This window comes from Notolabrus celidotus, chromosome 9 (genome assembly GCF_009762535.1).
Source record: "Notolabrus celidotus isolate fNotCel1 chromosome 9, fNotCel1.pri, whole genome shotgun sequence".
NCBI lineage: Eukaryota > Metazoa > Chordata > Actinopteri > Labriformes > Labridae > Notolabrus > Notolabrus celidotus.
The window spans coordinates 11,686,452-11,707,766 of record NC_048280.1 but is presented as its reverse complement, the minus strand read 5'-3'; the positions used below and the strand labels follow the sequence as shown (position 1 = coordinate 11,707,766).

General features: G+C 37.8%; 1 protein-coding gene across 6 annotated transcripts in view; it reads left to right on the top strand.

The window, feature by feature from the left end:
• Positions 1–19,296, top strand: part of kcnip3b (Kv channel interacting protein 3b, calsenilin) — a 54,695-nt gene extending 35,399 nt beyond the window's left edge. Inside the window, exons 1-8 of one of the 6 annotated variants that reach the window (XM_034692956.1) lie at positions 1,703–3,031; positions 14,325–14,327; positions 14,811–14,935; positions 15,041–15,110; positions 15,702–15,880; positions 16,123–16,227; positions 16,380–16,442; positions 18,232–19,296. In XM_034692956.1, the coding sequence (XP_034548847.1) occupies positions 2,926–3,031; positions 14,325–14,327; positions 14,811–14,935; positions 15,041–15,110; positions 15,702–15,880; positions 16,123–16,227; positions 16,380–16,442; positions 18,232–18,279 (699 nt within the window). In that variant the 5' untranslated portion in view covers positions 1,703–2,925 and the 3' untranslated portion in view covers positions 18,280–19,296. Of the gene's footprint in view, positions 1–1,701; positions 3,032–11,528; positions 11,829–14,324; positions 14,328–14,810; positions 14,936–15,040; positions 15,111–15,701; positions 15,881–16,122; positions 16,228–16,379; positions 16,443–18,231 lie in introns of those variants that run through there. The other 5 variants (XM_034692954.1, XM_034692952.1, XM_034692958.1 and 2 more) reach the window with 5 other exon arrangements.
• The last annotated feature ends 2,019 nt before the right edge of the window (positions 19,297–21,315 follow it).

Sequence of the window (21,315 nt, the reverse complement as noted above, 5' to 3'; positions counted from 1 at the left end):
GCGACCCCTTAAACGTTTTAATTCAATGTTTAGCTTCTGATTAGGATAATAGTGATACATTAATAGATACCAATACTCTAAAGCACTGCCAAGGATTTTAGAGCATGTGACAAAATACTTAATTGTGCCCCACCACTTTGGTATAGTAATTGTTTTAATATTTCTTAAGGCCCCTGTCAGTCATGGATTTTTAGGGGCTTGTTCATGCTCTACTTCATAAGTATACAGATATAGACAGAGCCTTCTGCACATACTCTGCGTTCATTTTGATTTTTATCTCTGCACTTTTTTTTTTTAAGCTTACAGATACAGATCAAACATTGCAATACCACCAGAAATCGTGGGGGCAGTAACGAGCAGTGTCAACAGTTCAAGCTACACCCGCAAAGCACAAGGAGTACAATGCTTTGGAAAATGGCAGAACTTTTTTAAGGACTGATTGTGTGAGTTAGTTAGAAACTATAAGAAAATACATGATTTTACCTAGCCCAAGAAAAAGGGACAGGCAACTACAGCAGAAGGCAGAGGTCAGAGGGGAACTGAATGTCAGGTAGATGGCAGTGAAGGAGAAGAGGAGGTCTGTGTGAGACCGGTTTGTTCCAGGCACCCTCTAGTGGATGCATTTTTTAACATCTATACCAAAGTAAAGGAAACGTTTAAGTTAGTGGGTAGTGACAGTCGTATTATTTAAAATATATCTTCTTTCATATGTAAAGGAAGCATTGATAAGCCTTTAGAATCATCCTAACTCTCTACCGGGCCTCTGCTAATACTGGTATTATTTCTTAAATGGATGTCTCATTTTTTATTTTTGAGTACTTTTTTAGAGTACAGTTTTGTCTCTGTTTAGAAAGACATACACAGAAACTCACTTTTTTGAAGAGGTAGTAACTTAAAGGAGAAACAGTGCTGCCTTTACTTGGATATGCTTTATTTCTCAACGATTCCTGCATAACTTTTTTAAGATAATTAGGCACAGAATGTAAAGCAAAATGAAAAGCAAGCTGAGTAACAATAGATGCAGAATATGATAAAGAGGCACTAAATCAACACATAGATTTCTGAAATGACCATAAACTGAGGCAACATGAACAGTATAAGATAAGAGTCAGCTTGACAGAGGCAAAATCGTCAAAAAGATCTGTAAAAGGTTCCAAAAAGTCCAGGAATGAGATACAAACTTTGCAGGTGGAGGATGTAGGAGGAGCTGGGGGCCTGTTGTCTCATAAACTGTCTGTGGCAGTAAGCTTTTACAGTTATAGGTAGCAGCTGTTATTTCATATTATTTTATACTAATTTTATGGATTAAACGTTTCTTAACCCACCCTGGTTATGAATATAATTATGATGCAGATGTAGTATGGGGAAAGCAGACACTTAGGAGTAGGAAAGTGGCACAGTGGGGTTAAGTAGAAAGGGCAAGAAAGTCTGTGGTTGGTCAAAGTTATAGAAGAAAAGAGAGGATGGAGGGAGGATGATAGGGAGTAACCGGTAGACAAAGACAGAACAGTGAAAGGTTTGAGGAGGACAGAGCACTACAGTTTTTAACCCTAAATGAGTGCAGGGAGGAAAAGTTGCAACAGAATAAACTCAGCAACAGATAAACAGAAGAAGCTGCAGCGAGAGCGAGGGGAGTGATGGGAAAGTATGTGCGGAGGAGGTAGACACCAGGGGGAGGAGGTTTCATTCCCCACAGCTCCTCTCAGTTTCTCAGGACTTCCCTCCCTGGACACTGCTGCTGAGTGCTTTCACTACTGAGACGAACTCTTCCATATCTGGAGCTGGATTTCGACAAACATCGAAGTGTGTGGCATCAGATGGGAAAACAATGCTGAACCTACACTGTTTTATAATGCAGTCTTTGTTGAAAGGGGTTTGAAGGACCTGAGGATTACAGACTGTTCTGACAGAAAACAGAAGAAGAAAGAAGACACATCGGTGATTTAAAAATGTCCTAAAAGTAATTTTTTAAAGACTTTTGGAAAGAACAGCCCTGCTCTACACAGTTTCACTTTGCATGTAATTTTGCTGTTTACTTTTACTTTTGCAGTTTACTTAACAATATTATCTTCTTGTAAAAACTGCAAGTGGATGCGGCTAAAGCTACTGTCAGACTGTCCTTGGCTTGCAGATGAAAAAGTATTTTTCTTGCAGAGCTTAAGTGTCAGACCTGGTCTTGGTCAGTGCATATAATGGGGTGATTTATTAATAACTGCTAATATACTTTTGTGGCTTTATAGCATGGGAGATGAGCGGACGTAGGGGTTTTATATTCTGCTCTCTGATGTTTTGTATCTCAATAACTCCGCTGCATTCGCCCTGACTTTCTCTGTCCTAATGGAGGCAAAATCCTGAAAATGGACACCGAGGCTGCACCACATTCTTTGCTTTCCCCAAAGGACGTATTCCACCAAACCCAAAATGTGATCCCTGAGTGTAAACTATGACGTGAGGACCGATAATAGCTGTTTGGATTAAGAGGGTGAGCAGTAACTTGTGTCTTTATCAGTCTGAGCTCATGAGAGTACAGGCAGGAGGAAAGTGACTCTAAACGTCTCTTTTTTAATGCGCTGTAATAAATGGCTGGTGACATAACCCCCGTTTTCCCTCATGGGTTTAGAGAGGGAGGTTTTCCATATATGTCAGCTTCCACATATTTTCCACGTCAGCATCAGTGTTGACATTAGAGCAGCTTTTGTCCAGCTCCCTGGCCCGGCCCTCATGCTGAGTCCCGGGCCTGGAAAAAAACCCATGAAGTCACCCGAATATCAAACTGATCCCTGATCCTCTCTGTTACAAACACTTGTTGTTGACTCGCCTGGCCCTGCTTTCCCGGGAGTTTCCTGGGCTTCCTTTTCATCTCTACCTGGGACGAGAGCTTTTTGTGTAGGCTTGGCCCCCAGTGGGCTCCCCTGTATTGCAGTCATGGGGATCCAGGGCATGGAGCTGTTTGCCATCGGCGTTGTCATCATCCTTTTCATGGCAGTTCTGAAGCAGTTTGGTATCCTGGAGCCCATGTCCTCTTTCGAAGGTAAGGGCCCTTCTGAGGCCCCTCTATTGCTTAACAGAAACCAGCAGTTTGGTGCTTCATCATGGCTGCATGCACTTTCATCTCTATTTCAATAGGTCACACTGTAAACTTGACCAAAATCTGTGTCAAAACATTCACTGTACACAAGCTTTTCGAACATTTAACATGTGTTTTCTGACACTCTGTATCGTGAAAATATATCTGAAATTATGGCAGTGGAGTTCTTTTATGATGTCATTCATTATCTGTTTATGAACAAGCCTCTTCTGGGTGCGCCATGGTGTCTGATATAAATATTAGCAAATATAGCTTAGTGAATGAATACTTACACAATTAACATAGCGTGTGACAAACCTTCTATTTAATGTTTATATTCTGCGCATGAATGCTAAACATAGAGGGATGGAGGGGGTTTAAGTGTGGTTAAGAGTGCCAAGTTTATCTTTTAAAATCCAGTGTTAGACATCTGTGTAGAAACATTAAGTTGAGTTCCTTACCAAATGACATTTATACAAATTTGGCATTTGGATCATCCTGATAAGAGAAGACTTTAAAAGAGAGGGCTGTCTTTCTCAGCTCATGAAAAGTTGATATTTTGGTAGCTTTTGAGGGTAAAGCACTAACTCCAGCCAAAAATTCCTTCTCTGACGTATCATGTATTAGTTGAGACTATCTAAGTAAACACAGCTGACAGGGGTTTTATTTAACTTCCATCAACTGCTTTTAAATTGCTCAAGTGAAAACCAGATTCAACCATTCTTGATTGATGATTTATGGATATGTCTGCTTTTCAAAATATCTCTTAAGTATGTTCCTACATTAAGAAGAAAAGAGTGCATATTTTACTTTAACACTACAGTGATTATCAACCTTGAGTTAAATTTTATAAGATTACCTCATGTTAAGAAAATACCTCAGAATAACTTTATTGCGCATGAATTTGTCCGCTGCATCTCCACCTGTCCTCTGTGTTAGTGTTTACCTTAATATTTTACTAAACATTTGCAGATACATGGATGTATCCATTTTTAAATATTACTTAAATAATTTAAGTATGGTCTAATGTACTGTAATTAACAAACAATCTTCCATACTGATACTGAAACATGTTTTACTGGTAATACTTGTTCACTATTATATAAGTAATACTTGTAGTAATTTGGTACTGCAGTTTCTGTAGTTTTCCTTTGGTTAAAAAAAAATATATTTTTTCCACTGTGGTCAATTAGTTATTCATTTTGAATTGCCTCCCTACAAGAGAAGATATTGTATACACATAGAACACATAGTATATTCAAGCTACAGCTCCATGTATTCTGGTACTTATGTCTTTATATTTGAAGCATAATAGAAGTTGTTGACAATCATTAATCTTGTCTGTGTTCATGGCGTCAGAGTGGGAAAAGGTTAATGGGGTGTTTTATTTTGCCTGCTAAGAGATTTTCCATAAAACCTTGATCAGCCAACTAGACTGTGTACATTTGGGACTGTAAAAGAGCCATCAGATCAGCTCTCTGAAGGATGTTGCTGTCTTTGATCTGAGTTTTTGGGCTGGAGTCCAGCCAGTGAGAGTGCCCTGCCCGTCAGTGTGCCAAGACAATTACAGCAGGAAGGCTCCAGCAGGCACATTAGTGCTTCTCGTATGGCTCAGCATCAGAAGTAATAAATTCAACAAAAACACCAGTAATATTGTTTCATAATTTATCACTCATCTCATTTTCGCCAATCTGTAGTTCCCTCAATGAGACCACCTCTTCCTCCCTCTTCCTCCCTCTTCCTCCTTCTTCCACCCTCCTCCTCCTGCCCACTGTGGCAGCGCTCACACCCCGGTCTAGCATTACTTCACATTAATTATACATGCACTATCGAACAGGCTTTCTCTGAGGCCACCTAAATATGGAGTCTGGAGAACTCCTCCTGGACCCTGAAGGACAATGGCCATCGCTCAGTAGCCTCCAAAACTCACATCAACTGACTTCATCCTGATCACCAACATTTCATGACTCTAGCGCCACACACTCGGATTAATTTGCACCCACATTCTCTCATTAACAGGTTTAACTCTTTGACAACAGATCTATCACATTAAAACATCTTGTCTCTCTATAAACATTTAATTTTCTTGTCATTAGGCAGCTCTACGTTTCGTTTACGTTCACCTCTTGCAAACAATGACTTCATGTCCCTGAGCATATTTTCCCTGAGAATTTAAGAAATTTGGAGGAATAAAGATGATTTTTGTAACTCCACTAATAATAATAATAATAATAATAATAATAATAATAATAATAATAATAATAATAATAACAACAAATTTATTTATATAGCACCTTAAAAAAAATGTTTATAAAGCGCTGTGACAAAAAAAGCGTGGTTCAGATAACAAAGTAAGCATTTAGACAGCAAGAAGTAATTTTAACAATGCAACACAAAACAAAATGCAACGCAAGAGGTTAAAAAGAAGGCACGTAAATTAAACAGAATGAAGTGGTGGGACAATAGACCAGTACGTCATTGTGGATAGGTTTTTCTAGGATAAATAGATAATATAAATAAATAAATACCTAAATAAAGATTGATAAGAAATAAAAGCATTAAAAGGACAATAAAAGACATTTTCATAATACGAGGACGACATCACATCAGGAAAATTAGATAAAGTGAAAAGGATAAATATAAGACAATTAATTAGTTGGATAAAAACTAAAAATAATAATAAAATAGAAGTAAAAGCGGTTAGAAAGATAAAGTCACATAAAAGCAAGTCTGTAAAAATGGGTTTTAAGAAGAGATTTTAAAGATGTCCATTGATCTCCTCAGGGAGGTCATTCCAAAGTCAAGGAGCTCTGACAGAGAAAGCATGATCCCCTTTGGACTTGAGCCTCGACTTTGGAATGACCAAAAATGCTCCACCCGAGGATATAAGGCTGCGAGATGGCTCCTTATCTATAATTTATTAGTGTTTCTGCGATGTAGCTCGGGGCGAGACCCAGGCAAGCTTTAAAAGTGGTCAGTAAAATCTTAAAATCTATTCTGAAACGCACAGGAAGCCAGTGGAAAGAAGCGAGGACAGGAGAGATGTGATGTTGTCTGTTAAAACCAGTTAGAAGCCTAGCTGCTGCGTTCTGGACCAGTTGGAGGCCAGAGAGTGATTTATTAGTGAGGAGGGAGTTGCAGTAGTCTACACGGGAGAAAATGAGTGCATGAATAACTTTTTCCAGGTTGGCTTGTGACAGAATTGATTTGATTTTGGAGATGGATTGTAGATGAAGGAAACAGGACTGGATGGTTTTCTTGATGTGGTGATTGAAAGTTAATTCTGAGTCGAAAATGACTCCTAGGTTTCTGGCAGTTGGTTTAAAACAGTTGAACAGTATGATTTCTGATTTGTAGTCATTTAGTTGCAAAAAACTTTGTGTCATCCAACATTTTATGTCCTTGAGACAGTTAAGAATGGCTTCTTTGGTTACCAGGTCTCTGTGGCAGGTATATCTGTGTGTCATCTGCATAAAAATGGAATGATAGATTGTGACGCTGGATGATGTTACCAAGTGGGAGCATATAAATAGAAAATAAAAGTGGACCTAAAATTGAACCCTGCGGTACACCACAGGTAATCTTACAGACTGAGGATGAGTGGTTACCTGTGGTGACCGCAAAGGTTCTGTTTAAAAGATAAGAGTAAAACCAACTAAGTGCAGTGCCCTTGACCCCCAACCAGGTCTTGAGATGTTCCATTAAAATTTCATGATCGAATGTATCAAATGCTGCACTTAAATCAAAAAGAATTAAAATGGCGCTCTCTCCTCTATCAGCAGCTAAAAGAATGTTGTTTGTTACTCTGAGGAGGGCAGTTTCTGTGCTATGTAACGCTCTAAAACCAGACTGGAATTTCTCAAAGATGCTATTTTGATTCATAAAAGCTAAAATCGTGGTTTAAACTACTTTCTCTAAAACATTGGATAAAAATGGGAGTTTGGAAATTGGTCTAAAATTGCTAAGAATAGAAGGATCAAGGTTTGGTTTCTTTAAAAGAACTAATGTTTTTTTCTAACAGTTAATAAATAGTTTGGTCTATTGCCCATATAAATACTGTATAATCCAAGATGAACCCATTGGGTTGCCAAGCTTTTGTCTGCCTAACATCACAAACCCCAAATGTCTACGTTTAAAGGCACTGTGTGTAGTTTTTAACTGATTTTGAAGAGTCTCCCTGTTTTAATGATGCCTCTTTATGACCTACATAGTAAAATGAGTTTATTAGCAACAAGATAGTATATTTCTTTATGCTGAATTTTAGTGCCTGTATTTGGGTGAGAATTTTAACTTGAGTCAATACACAGCACTCATCGGGAAGTTTCTATGTTTAGAACAACACTAGTACAGTTTGGCATTGAGAAGTTAGTCAGCAAGTAGGAGGAGTTTTTTTAGACAATTTTCTTTTTACAAATGTTTTGTATTAATGATTGACATTGGAGCAAGTTTAGCAAAAATATGTTAGTTTTCTGTTGAAGTATTGTGTTAGACAGAGAAACTCTACAACTAGGGCTTTCCCTTGATTATCCAACTTTATTTTGTGTGTGACAGGAATCAAACCAATCACAGTGCCCACTCTCATTTCCTTTAAGAGCCAGGTGCACCTGTTGACCGGTGTGTTGCTATTTAGGTAACAGATTTCAATTAATAAATCAATCATTGTTTATATAGAGCCAATTCGCAACAAATGTTATCTCAAGATGGATTCAGCCTTTCTACTTCCTGGATGGAGCTGGCACATTAAATTCCTCTCCTTCTATTGTGCCCCTAAAAATGCAGAAAACACACAGTTCACCATATGAGTTATGTCAATGCATGTACTGATGTTATATCCATTGAAACAATCTCTGCACAGCAGAATCGTTCAGGAACTTTCCATATTAACAGACATGTATATTTATGTACGAGGCACAGCAGCACAGTTTCTTTAATTATTTAGAACTCAGGAAATACCGGCATAATTGTACAGGATCTAATACTGACTGTAATGTCCTGTGCACTTTACATCAAAGAAAGGTAGGCTGTTACTTAGTTACTTATTTTGGCTGCTGGAAAAACAACAATGACTCTTGGGCTGCATATCAAAACACTTTGCACTGGGAGTGCAGGTATTTTAGTTCTAAAACATAGGGCCAAACACTTATTTGGACATATACTGGATAAAATCCCATCTCTTAGTTAAGAAGTTCTCCAGTACTGGAATTATTCATATGGCAAAACTGGGCTCTTTTTTGGACTTTTGGAAAAAAGCAGAGCAACCTTTTCTTCCTCAATTCTGTTTCTCAAAATTACAGGTGTTAATGAGGTTATTATGAGGGGAATTTGATCCATGCTTTTAGTCTTACTTCCATCTATCAATCTACAGTTCAGATCAGTTAATATATTTTTCGGTTGCAAGAGGTACAGGTCAGCATAACAACACTGAAGGGCGTTCATATTTCTGTGAAGTGAACATTTTTACAGCCAGAAATGATTATAGTGTTTTAATTAGGGGGTGATAACAAAAAAGGTCATTATCTCAGATAATCTGAGTTGATGCTTATTAGCTAGCAGCAGCAGCTGCCCGTCACTTGAGCGCCTACACCTGTATTTTGTACAACTTAATTTTAATGAATGGATTTTAAAAAAGAAAAAAAATATCCACTGTACAGTTTTAATGAAAATGAAAACTAGTTCCAGTGACAAAAGCAGTTTTTTGAATTAGGCTGAACACAGGTTTATTATATTTAAAAGTTATAAATGCGTTCTCCATGAGGATTGACTGGCCTTCAAACCATCCTCATGTGGCCAATTGAGGAACTGCAGTTTGCATACGCTTCTTTGTGTAGCCCAGGAGGCTGCTTAGCACCAAGCAACAACTGTGACTGGTGTGAAGCAAGAATGAAACCTCTGATGTAAAATAGAGGAATTGATTTTTACATTGAGTTAGGAGACATCTTGTACTAAGCATTTAATATAAAAAAGAACACATCGGTAGGTCATCTCACATTTTCCACATTTAGCATCAGTGGTCCATTAGATGTCCTTTATCAATCAGCAGACCAATGTCTCGTCGCTCATTTGTTGCATTATTTATATCAGCAGAAGTCAAGACGACACTCTTTGATGATGACTCAAACAAAGTAAACACATTGACCATTCTTCTGTGTGTGTGTGTTTTGTGTGTGTGTGTGCGTGTGTGTGTGTGTGTCTTTGTGTGTGTGTGTGTGTGTGTGTGTGTGTGTGTGTGTGTGTGTGTGTGTGTGTGTGTGTGTGTGTGTGTGTGTGTGTGTGTGTGTCTGTCGTGAACTTGTGTGGAATCCAGGTTAATGAACCGGCTGGCCCTTGGTTGTTGTTTCAGTCTTGCTCTCTGATCTGATGTAGATTTTGGGCTCAGTCCAGCTTGGTCCTATTCTGGGCCGTCATCTGATGCCAGAAGTAGCCTTTGTCTTTGGAGATGTACAAGCCTTACTCTGATACCAATATTTGGTATTTTTACTCCACATTAGTCCCTCATGCAGGATTTATTACAGGCGTAGGCCCATCAATATACTGTAATGAGATGAAGAAAGACTGAATTGTCTCATATGTTTGACTCCTTTTGCTGATTCCCATGTGTATCTGATTGATCAATTAGGTGTATGAGATAACTGATAAGTGATAAGTGTTTAAATTGTTGTATTTATACAACAATATTGAAAAAACTTGACAAAAGCTTGTTACATTATTTTCAATCATAATTTTTATCCTGAAAATATAAAAATACCAAAGATTATGCAGATTGCATATGACTAAATCATAAACTAACATCAACCGAAATTCATCCATAAATTATCTAACTAAAAACCTTGAATAACTTCTTATGAAGATAACCTCATGATTTCCAAACATTTTATTACAGCATTATATGCATAAGATTAGTTTAAGACTTGCCATGTGTTAATAAATACATTTTGCTCTAACTGATGATCAGTTATTTCATATGAGTTGCATAATGTATGATAAATGAATAAACTCTCAAAAGAACAATACAATTACATTGTAAAAATGAACAATAACATACAAACAAGGGCTTTGCCACAACCCCAACACACACTAGAATCATATCTGTAAATGTTTTAATGGAAAGCCCCTTGAGATGAAACATCTAGTTTTCCAGGGCGTCCACAATGTGTTTCATATTATTCTTATTGATAAATTTCTATTGACAACATACAAACCAAAACAAAAATTGAAACCCCATAACCCACCCTGAGGATACACACAACTTCACACTTACACACACTCAAACTCATTAACATCTGGTGAGGAGAGGTGCCAAGCACACAAAAAGCAAACATATTACACCTCATCCATGTGTAATTATTAAGTGCCAACTACCTATACTGAATATTGGATATGCAAACAATGGAAAAATGCAATAGGAAAAAACAGAATATGTAAATAAAGAATTGCTGTCAAGATGAGTCCAAATGCTGCAAAGAGAAGCCCCCATAATTCCAATTTATGTTGACATTTTAAATGATTTGCTCATAATCATGGAGTTTCTGATATATTTAATAATGTAGAACTACTTAAGAAAAAAATATGATTTCAAAGCACAAAGTTAAACTTGGAAAACGGGTAATTTAAGTCAGACAAATCTTCCTAAACTGATGGTCCCTTCAATACATACAGTACATTCTGCTGAGAGAAATAACCATGACATTAGTAATATCTATGAAGAAGTTACCTGTTCACTTTGAAATAAGCCTTTTGGCTCTGCTCTTGATGTTTCATTGGTCTCCACTAGAGGGAGTGTGTGTCCACTGTTTCCCGTTATTACTTGATTATGAGTGTGTGACACAGTATTAAATCTGTGTTATGGACCCCAGGGGAGACATGGGCGCAATTAGAAAGTGGATCACAGAGCTTCGTGGGGAAATGAGATTTAGGGCACCTGTTGACCTTTGTCACCGCCCTCTCTGATTCCTTGAAGGAAAATTATTGTATTTATGTCAAATTTAGCAAATACATTTCAATCTTATCAGTTTAAAGCCTCTATATTCAGTGCCTTAGTTTATTTACTATCTTCTATGTAGCTTTCATGATTAAAAATAATGTCCCTAGATTATGTGGGTTAAGAGGTTAATTTATGACAAATAATATAAGAGATGGGGAAAGAGGGAGGGGAGACAGTTGTAGAGCATCAGTTTCATTCACTGAAGGATTTTCTGAAACATTACCCTGACCTCCTGACTGTCCCATAGATAACTGCAGGATTTTGGAGGGACTTTTACCTCCCTCTCTTTAGAGGTACTGTTCCATCAATAATCTGCTCCTCTTGATTTTAATAAAAGTGTTGGACCATCACACCCTATTTGCAGTTGTGGAGCATATCCTGACAGATCCATTACTAAAGGAGAGAGAGTGAGAGCATGAAGGGAGGGAGGGGGAGGCAGTCAATTAAAAAAGGCAGAAGGGAAGGGCTAAATGAAGAAACAGAAAATGAGTGATGTGTGAGTGACACTGTTTCTGAGACAGGAAGGGAAAGAGAAGGACAGAGATAGTGAGCCTAAAAGATACAGATAGACTGTAGGAGAGGTGTGCAGATATTGTTTATAATTATGTAGTAGTGAGGGGAAAACAAAGAGAGGGATCGTGGAGGAAAAGGTGGAGGAAGAGGGGAAGATGAGTGTGAGGTGGGAGACAGAGGGACTACAGACAGTGGGTATTGTCTGCCTGGTGATCATGTTCCTCAAACTGATGCACCTGCTGGGCCTGATTGACATCACAGAGACAGGTGAGGTGACCTGGGAAAGAGGCGAGGAAGAGGAGGATGAGGAGGGGGACATGTGACGAAGAGGCTGGAGCAAAGCTTTGTATCTTTACTGCACTTTTAAGTCTTTGTAGATGTTTACTGAAGTTAGAATATTAGTAGAAGCAGCTAGAAAGGAGCTCTTAAAAATAGACAAGTTTGATGCTGATAAGTTAATTGAACTCACGTGCATTTTTATTTTGGATGCAATCATGAGGTCATTTTGCAGGCTTTTCCAGAAAAACAGCTTGTAAAGAGTGAGGATGGTGATATTCAACAATGTGTGATTGTCAACAAATAATTTTTTTTGTAGCCACCTTTGAATACACGCTTTTAATGCTGTAGTTTAAGTTTATTGCATCAGTAATCATCTAAAACAGCTGCTCCTACCTTCGAACATAGCCTTGTTAAATCATTAAATGTTAAGTTAATGGAGATTTATGTTTGTTTATTGTTACACCCACTAAGGAGTTGGTGTCGTATTGCTGTCTGAAGCGACAAGGCTGATGCTAACTTGCTAATAGCATGTTTACTATGATGTATAATCACACATGGAAGACATTAGTGACTGAAAATGTTATAAATACTGATTAATAATGATGGAAAAATTACACAGAGCAAAACATTATGCAATGACATTTGACTTAAACACTTAATGACTTCTGTTTGCTTGATTAGCTAGTTGACCTTTCACTCTATCTACGCTGTTTGATTTCTATTTAACTAAAGGTTAAATAATGTTTTCATCATGTAAGGCATAGATCAGAATTGTTAGCTAGTTCAAGATTTTGTTTTTCTTAAAGTGTATTTTTAAATCAAATTTTACACACAGTTACCTCTCAATTGGACGACACTATAGATGAATCCCTGCAACAAATGTAGGCTTTTCTTTGGGTTAATTATTCCATTGTAAAAATATTTTTTAAATAAATTTAGAGCATATTTGCATTGCATGATGGTGCAAATTTAGGAGGATTTGCATTTCAATGTCATGCCATAGGAGTTGTATGAGTACAGAGTAGTTGAGGATTACCATATTATCCATTCATAGCACACAACCATGCTCTTTACATTTTGTTTGAAAATATTGAACTATCATCTTTGCTTGATGTAAGGTGTCCACATATGTTGATTCTGAGGTTTCTTCTATTTATGTCTTGGAAGTAGAAGTTTGAAATCTGTTGTCACTTTAGCTCTGATGTTACATGAATACAGGGGCGTGTCCAGACATTTTTTTTTACTGTGGAGGCCAATGAGGCACTAACACGTGCAAGGGTGGCATGGAGTATGACTGCACAGCCATGGATGAATAGCATTTCTGCCTCCACAGCTCATATTAACTTTAACTCCTGACATTTAATTGTCATACAGATGTTCTACTCCTGTGCATAATTTTCTAACTTTGATAAAAGAAAACAACAGAGTTGCAGCGTATGAATCTTCTACGCTCAAATATTTCCGTGTGCAAGAAGTTGTTTGCAATTTTTGATGGACTGATTCCTCTCCTACATATCTGTCTTATTGCATTGATGTGCAAAGATAGAGGCACTTTTCTACTTTTACAACTACCAACAAAAGGAGATCTGCTACATTTGAATCAAAGAACACTAATAGCAACCTGTGGCAACATAGTTGATAGTTGATTTTGACAAGAATTCCCACCACTGACAAGGTAAATCATTGTGTAGGACTTTGGGGTGGCACCTGAGGTGGCCAATCTGATTCCAAGGAGGGCTCATGTAATTCCTAGCAACCCCTCTGGACACGTTCCTGCATAAATATTGATGAACATGTGACAAAATATAAATTGCATTTTAGAAATTATGTAATCAAAAGGTGTACAGGGAAATTTGGCAAAGTACATCAAAGTAGGTATTAACCAAAGCTTCAGTAACTAGCCATTAACAGATTTAAGCTGGACGTATTTAAATGCTCTAAAACCTCACTGGACCTTGAGTTGTGGTAATAATTTTTAAGCCAGACTATGGTTTCAAAGGTCGAGAAGGAAAAATGTATGCCTCAGAGCACTCTAATTATGACTTATTACAACTCTGAACAAGCTGTTATTTGTTTGTAAAAGAGCAACGGGAGACCTACTTTCAATTTCATAATCAAGGTCAGAGGTCATCTCCTTCTGTTTACTCTCACTTCGTGCAGGACTGAACTCTCCCATTGTTTAAAGAGCCCTAAAGAAACTCCCTCCACTGTGCCTTTTCTTTATGTTTCACAGTAGATCATATTTCAGTGCTCTGCTGGATGTTTGATCAGAATGTAACTTGATTTTGTTTCCTCTGGACCGCCCACTGCTTAATCGTATAAACCTCTCACTGATTGATCTGACTTTTCTTCTTTGTTTTTTTTTCTTCCTCTTACTATCTCTCTCACTGTTCTCCATTTTCTCTCTTTCACCGCATCTTTGTCTCAACACTCCTCCTCCTCCTCCTCCTCCTCTTCCTCTTCCTCTCATCTACTTATCTAAAGATGGTGAGTATAAAAACAATTCTATCCTCCAGAAAACGTCCCTCTTTTTTCTGACACTTTAATGTTTTCCTTTGACCTGGTTGTGCCGTGCTTTCTCTTATTGTGTGTGAACTTGTAACCAATTATACTGCCACACAATTGTGATTTACGAGAAAAAGATAGATTTTTGCAAATTCTTAACTTTTTGGAATAGGCTCAATTTTTTATTCAAAGGCAAAATAATTGAATATCAATCAGCACTTGTTAAGTGACATTTCCGCCATAAAGAAAGTACCTCCTTTTATTTTTCTCTCCCTAATACGGCCTACATTTCCTAAATTGCACGTTGTCCCATTAATTACAAATGTCTCCCTCCCTGAATGTTTACATGCATCCACGCACTCAATGTCTGCCCCCAATCTCCTTCTTTTTCCTCCTCAACTATCCTACTCTACATCTTTTTTCTCTCCATCCTTCCATTTCTGTCTTACTCTCTTTCTCCCACAGACAGCAGCGACAGTGATTTGGAGCTGTCGACTGTGCGTCACCAGCCGGAGGGGCTGGACCAGCTGCAGGCCCAGACAAAGTTCACCAGGAAGGAGCTCCAGTCTCTGTACCGGGGCTTCAAGAACGTATGTCCCTCTGCTAATACATTCTTCAACACGTTAACACCGTTACTATGCTTTAATTAGACATGATTTCTTCTAATGTATGTCTTCTCCTCCTCTGTGGAGCAGGAGTGTCCCAGTGGAATGGTTGATGAGGAGACGTTCAAGACCATCTATTCTCAGTTCTTCCCCCAAGGAGGTTAGAAGTTAGAATTATCTCTCCTTTCTTGTCCTTCATTGAGATTTTAAGAGAGTTTTTAGCAGTGAAAAGTGATCTAATTTTTACTCTGATTAAGTAGAGTGTGTTCCAAATGATTTGTTGCACAAGCAATGAGTCTTTTTACGTCAAAAAGCTAAATGTTTTTGTTCAGTCAGGTCAGTAGTGCAGCAAAGATAGGGATCCTTTTGCTTAAGTAAAAGTTGAAGTACTTGAAATTCATATTATATGCACTTCTGGTTCAGTTAAAGGGGATTCCTGCATTCTGAGAGTCATTAAGTACAAAGACATACATATTTAAGCAAAATAAATTGCTATTCTTAAAAGTTCAAGTATCAGTTTTTGAGCAAACAAGGAGACAAGAGAGAAAATAGTACTTAGGTAAATTTATTTCCATCACTCAAACATGAAGGTTCATTTAACAAGGTGCAGAAGTCAGCAGAAGCCCTGAGAGAGTCTAGATATCTGTTAAAACAAACTGAGTATAAGGTCTGACACTCCTTCAAGTAAGAGTGGTTCTTTGGAAAATTTACAAAGCACTAAAATTATGTCCTTGACTCCTTTGGTCCACAGATGCAACCACCTACGCTCACTTCCTCTTCAATGCATTCGACATTGACAGAAACGGGTCGATCCGCTTTGAGGACTTCGTCATCGGCTTGTCTGTGTTGCTCAGAGGTTCGGTCACAGAGAAGCTCAACTGGGCCTTCAACCTTTATGACATCAATAAGGACGGATACATCACCAAAGAGGTTTGTTATAAGAGACTTAACTGCACACAGGCATATGCTGTAACTCAGATTAGTCCGATAGCACAACTTTTTTTTAGTATTGATTTGTGTAATCTGACAGAAAGCAAGGGTAAATTGTAGAGTAAGAGTGCAGGCGATGTTCAAAGCAAACAGCTGCAGGTGGTTGGTTTATAAAGAAAAAGCAGTTTGGTTTTTTTTGCAGTTGATTTTTAACTCTTTCACTTCTGTCCTCCTTTCTTCAGGAGATGCTGGCGATCATGAAGTCCATTTACGACATGATGGGGAGGTACACGTACCCTTGTGTGCGAGATGAAGCTCCATATGAACACGTGGACAAGTTCTTCCAGGTTCTGAATGAACACTAAGAAAAACACATAAGCACTGCTTTACAAATCATCATTTGTATTTCATTATTGTATTTCATTTTAAAATGTAGAAAGCTTCTTAAAAATGCTCTCAGCAATGTCTTGTTTTGTCTGTTTAATTGATGCTTTTACAGAAAATGGATAAAAACCGAGATGGCGTGGTGACCATTGAAGAGTTCATTGAGACCTGTCAGAAGGTGACCTTTTAAGATCTGTGCCAGCCACACCGGCACACTCACACTCACACTCACACAGGCCGTTAAAAACAAAAATAACAACTGCTCATCAACACACATAGAGAACAACAGGTCATGGTAATGACAGTGTCAGCATGTTGTCACTGTTTGATCAGATGCTGACTAAGACTAACACATTGGGTAACACATGACTCATGTCTGTACTTCACTTCCCATCATCGTTCTGCATAAATCACCCCACCTCCCCACCCCACCCCGCTGCTCATTAAAGTTTCCTTTCATTAAAAATTAACTTTATATTTAACTAGTCTCTCCTCTATTTCCAACCATGAATAACATAATCACTGTACGGTTACTCAAACACTGTCAGATCAGTGTTTACCACTCAAGATTAAACACGGTTTGCTTTCAAACTCTGAATTTTCATGCGTTCATTACAGACACACAAAGGTTCAGATATTTGTCGGACTAATCGAAAGGAAGAGTGAAAAAGGAGTGAAAACACCCACAGATAATTGTTAGTTTGTGTGGTGGTTGTGTTTATCAAACATACTCCGACTGCTTTCACTCTTCAGCTTATGGACACAAGATATTATAATAATCATACAAATAACAATTATGATATATTTTGCCATCTCTCTGTCTGACATTATCTGAAAACAAAAACATGTTTTCACATGTTTTCAGCTCCAACACTTAAAATCATAAGTGACATTTATATGGACTACTGAGTGATCAACATGTGTTAGAAAAAGTCACAGCCACTTGGGAGTTAGACTTTTGGTCTGTTGTTGCAGTTGTAAATCTTTTTCTATAACACTATAAAATAACAGACTGTTTTGGGTGTTGGTAGGGATATTTTGTATGACTTCATAATAACATAAACAGTGAGCTCACTCATGTTGTGTGTGGTTGTCCTGTGAACAGCTGTTGAATCTCTGACTCACATGATGGATAGTAGTCAATATTGAGTTTGAGTATGATAAATGTTTGATATTTCATTTCATTTAATTGCATTTATTTGTTTATTGAGTTGGGACAATGCAAATTAATCAACATTAATGCATTGAGCATCAATGTAAATGCACCGGACTTAGCACAGATGTTAAATTGCATCCGTAGTCCCGTGGCAGGTAGCTACACAACACAGACACAGTAATACTTTAAAACCTCACAGCTACAAAACATACAATAGACAAATACAAAACAAAAAACCGGCAGACAAATGAAGACTAACATAATACAGGCAGACAAAATCAACACAACAACACGGTTAAAAAGTTAAAAAGATCAATGAACAAAAAGCCACCGGGAAAAGGCATCAGATTAAGGATCTGTATTTAGGTATGGGGACATGTCTGATTTGTTTTTAACCAATGTTTGAGGGTTACACTCACTCACACACACTCAAACACTAGACCCCACACATGCTGCAACTTTTGCAGCTGTTCAAACAAGTATTGTGAAAAAGTAAAGTAAAGAAAAACGAAAAAGTTATTTTGCCCACGCAACCATCATGATATATGAAACTTTAACGGTAATGTGGCTCAAAAATACTAAAAAGAAAATACAGCTTCACAAATAGTTAATATGTAATAAAGGTGAAAAGAAATATAGAATGAAATGGAACAAACAACTCAAATTAAAGTCACACAGAGACGCTAAGACCTTTGAGGGGAGGTTATATGTTGACATTGTTGGTCCTTATATAACATCACAGTTTTATTTTTAACCCCTATCAATTTGATTAACCTCTGGTGATAAATGTTCTTCCCTTTTTTTCTTCCAGGACGAGAACATCATGAACTCCATGCAGCTGTTTGAAAATGTGATATAAGGAATGAAGCCACTCTTTATTTTTTTCTTTCCCATTAGCTAACACGCACATACAGACACCCACACACCACACCCTTCCACACCTTACTTAACATTAACACATGACATCCTCGTACATAACATAACAGCTGTAAAGACACAGGAAGTAGACATGGTTTATTTCTATTCCTTGCTGCGCTCCTTTAGCTGTTTGTTGCTTCTGGATTAAAAGGACCGCTGCAGACAGCAGAAGAGCTTCCTTCGTGAAATCCTCGTCTATACATGTCGTGTGTTTCTGTGTGTCCAGCCATCATGGAGAAACAGAAGAGCCCCTTGTGTTTTCATCATCAGACAAAAAAGAATCAAGAGGGAATAAAGAGGCTTACAATAATCCACTGACCTGAACAAGTACACACAAACACATACCTGCTGTTTGAGTTTATAGAGCACTGGACAAAGTGAACAAAGAAATAAAATCACAGTGACACACAAAAAAAGAGAAATGAACTAAAGCATGTTTGTCATCAGATATGTGATGTGGAATTAGCTTGCACTACAGTTTTATGACTATGTATAATATGCGCCTGAATAAAGGCACTGTAGATAACTGCACCTGATACACACATGTGGAAACAGTGTGTATGTATATATGTATAGTTAATAGTTATTTATCCTACGTTGTATTTGGTCTCCTCTGTGCTGCACTGGGTGATGGAACAGGACCAGGACTGAATATTTGTTTTAAAATCTCAGTTAGACTTCATGTTTAGTCGCAGTTCTCCACAAATGTATACATACATATTTCTCTCTTTATTTTGTATTTCAGAAGATGACATGTTATGTTGAACTGGTCAGGTTGGAAAAAGTGAGTCTGTACAGAACTGTGAAGAAACACAAGGACTGTTAAAACAGTGTTTTCTTACACTGAATTAAGGTTTTATTTGGTTCTTCAGCATGCTGACTCTAGGTGCCACAGTGTTATGAACAGTACAGTTGGACCTTTGTGATGTGGGTTGATTAAAGATGCTGTCGACAGCTGCGACTTGTCCTTTCTTTTGCCATGTCTCTTCACTGCATTTCCCTCCTGAATTCACAGGATGAGGCAGCAAACAATGGGGGACAAACAGGAAATGTGAAAAGACTGGTGTTGATCAGTGGGAAATCAGTGACACACACATACACACACACACACATACACACACACACACACACATACACAAACACATACACACACACACACACACACACACACACACACTTACACAGAACACTGAAGTAAGGGTGTTTTGTCAGCACGTGAGATGTTAAAGTTGGTTATAGTGTATATGAGCATGCAATATGTGAAAGATATCTTACGTTGTTTTAGGTTTACTGTGTAGAAGCAGAAGAACTGAATGATTTTAAAAACTGAAGGCTCATATTTTCAGCATTTTATTAAAGCTCCTGAGTGAGTTTTTAGCTGGATATGAATCAATCTGAAACTAACATTGATGTGTCTGTATGGCCTGCATGACCTGATTACTTTAACAGAAATGTGTGTAAACGCACAAGTAGCAGGAAGAAAAAGGTGCCTGTTTAGCTCCTTCTATCATTTATTTGTCATGCAGAACACTTCATTCTTCCCCATTCCAAAATGATAGATACTATTTTTTTACGGCTGTTTTCAATAATACAACATTTAGCACAATTTTTTGGACACGATACAACATTTGTAATAATTTGGGTGTGAAACAAGTGAGTCTGTTCCATTAGTTCATCATGGCCTAATCCTCTATAAGCACAAACTTGCCTCATAACCTTTCACTTAATTACATGTAACTCAAAATGGATCATTGTGCATCATGTTATATTCTGTTCATGTAATCATGACTTTTTAAAGTCATTAGCTAAATGTTAGTTGAAGGTTACTCACAACAAAACAGTTTTCATTGGTAAGAATTCTGAATAAACAATTTCTGTTTTCAATAATAACACCTGAGGAAAAAGAAATCTCAAAGGGAAATTATAACTACACAATCATGGACTTTACAGTATGTGCCACTACCATCAGTGATGGCTTAAAAAAATAAGTGTTTCCCATTCTTTTAAAAGAGCTACTACACTAAATTCTATAATAGACATATCAACTCCTTATTAATCATGCTGAAACGATCCACCGGGCCCCTTTTCACCATTAATTTTAAAAGGAATATTGTTCAGTAGAACAGTGATTCACTCAAAATGCACATTTTAAAGCCCAAGATAAGATTGTTGTCAGATATTTCAAGCAACAGCTCACAATTTTCCACAATAATTCTGATAAGCTTACTGTACACTTCACAGAACAGTGTACTGTAATAAAGAACAGACAAAATTATCTGGCTCCCAACAGGACACAAATATTACCTCAGGGGTTGAAGCAGGCTGAAATGGGGCTTCAAGCAGAGGTAACAATTGTACACATCAGGTGCAAGAAATGATTAACAAACCCACCCTGGGTGCTCAACCTTTAGGGGGTCCATATATTTGTGGGTAAATGTGCAGCATTTTTTGTAGTAAAGTGAATGATTGCACAATTGTTTGGACTGATACAAAACTTTAGGAAAATGCTAATAAAGGCATTACTCACAAAGTCCTCACCACAGCACATGATCCTAGATGCTCACTATACCCACTCTAATGCCAGCTGGCTGCAGACCAGCATCTAAATGGAAAAAAGGCCCATTTCAAACAGTTTTATTCCCTTCTTTAAGGTTGAGCTGCTTTTTATGTAACTAATCTACCCTAAAACTATTTGCTATGACCAGCCAAAACATGCTACATGATTTAACAAGTCTGAGAGAAGCAGGGCTTACAGTTTATTGGCTTACAGTTCATTTTGCACTACGGTCACCTCTCAGGTTAATCTGGCACTGATCAGGTGACTGGGAAAGATGCATTCATGCAAATGGGGGTCTTTGCGTGCTAGTAGCCATCTGGCTATGTGTTGGCAGCATGCCATGCCAACCACTTCAAAAGTGCCAAAATGTCTTTGTAATGTCAGCTCGTTTTTGAATTCCTCTGCCCCCAAGTGGACAAA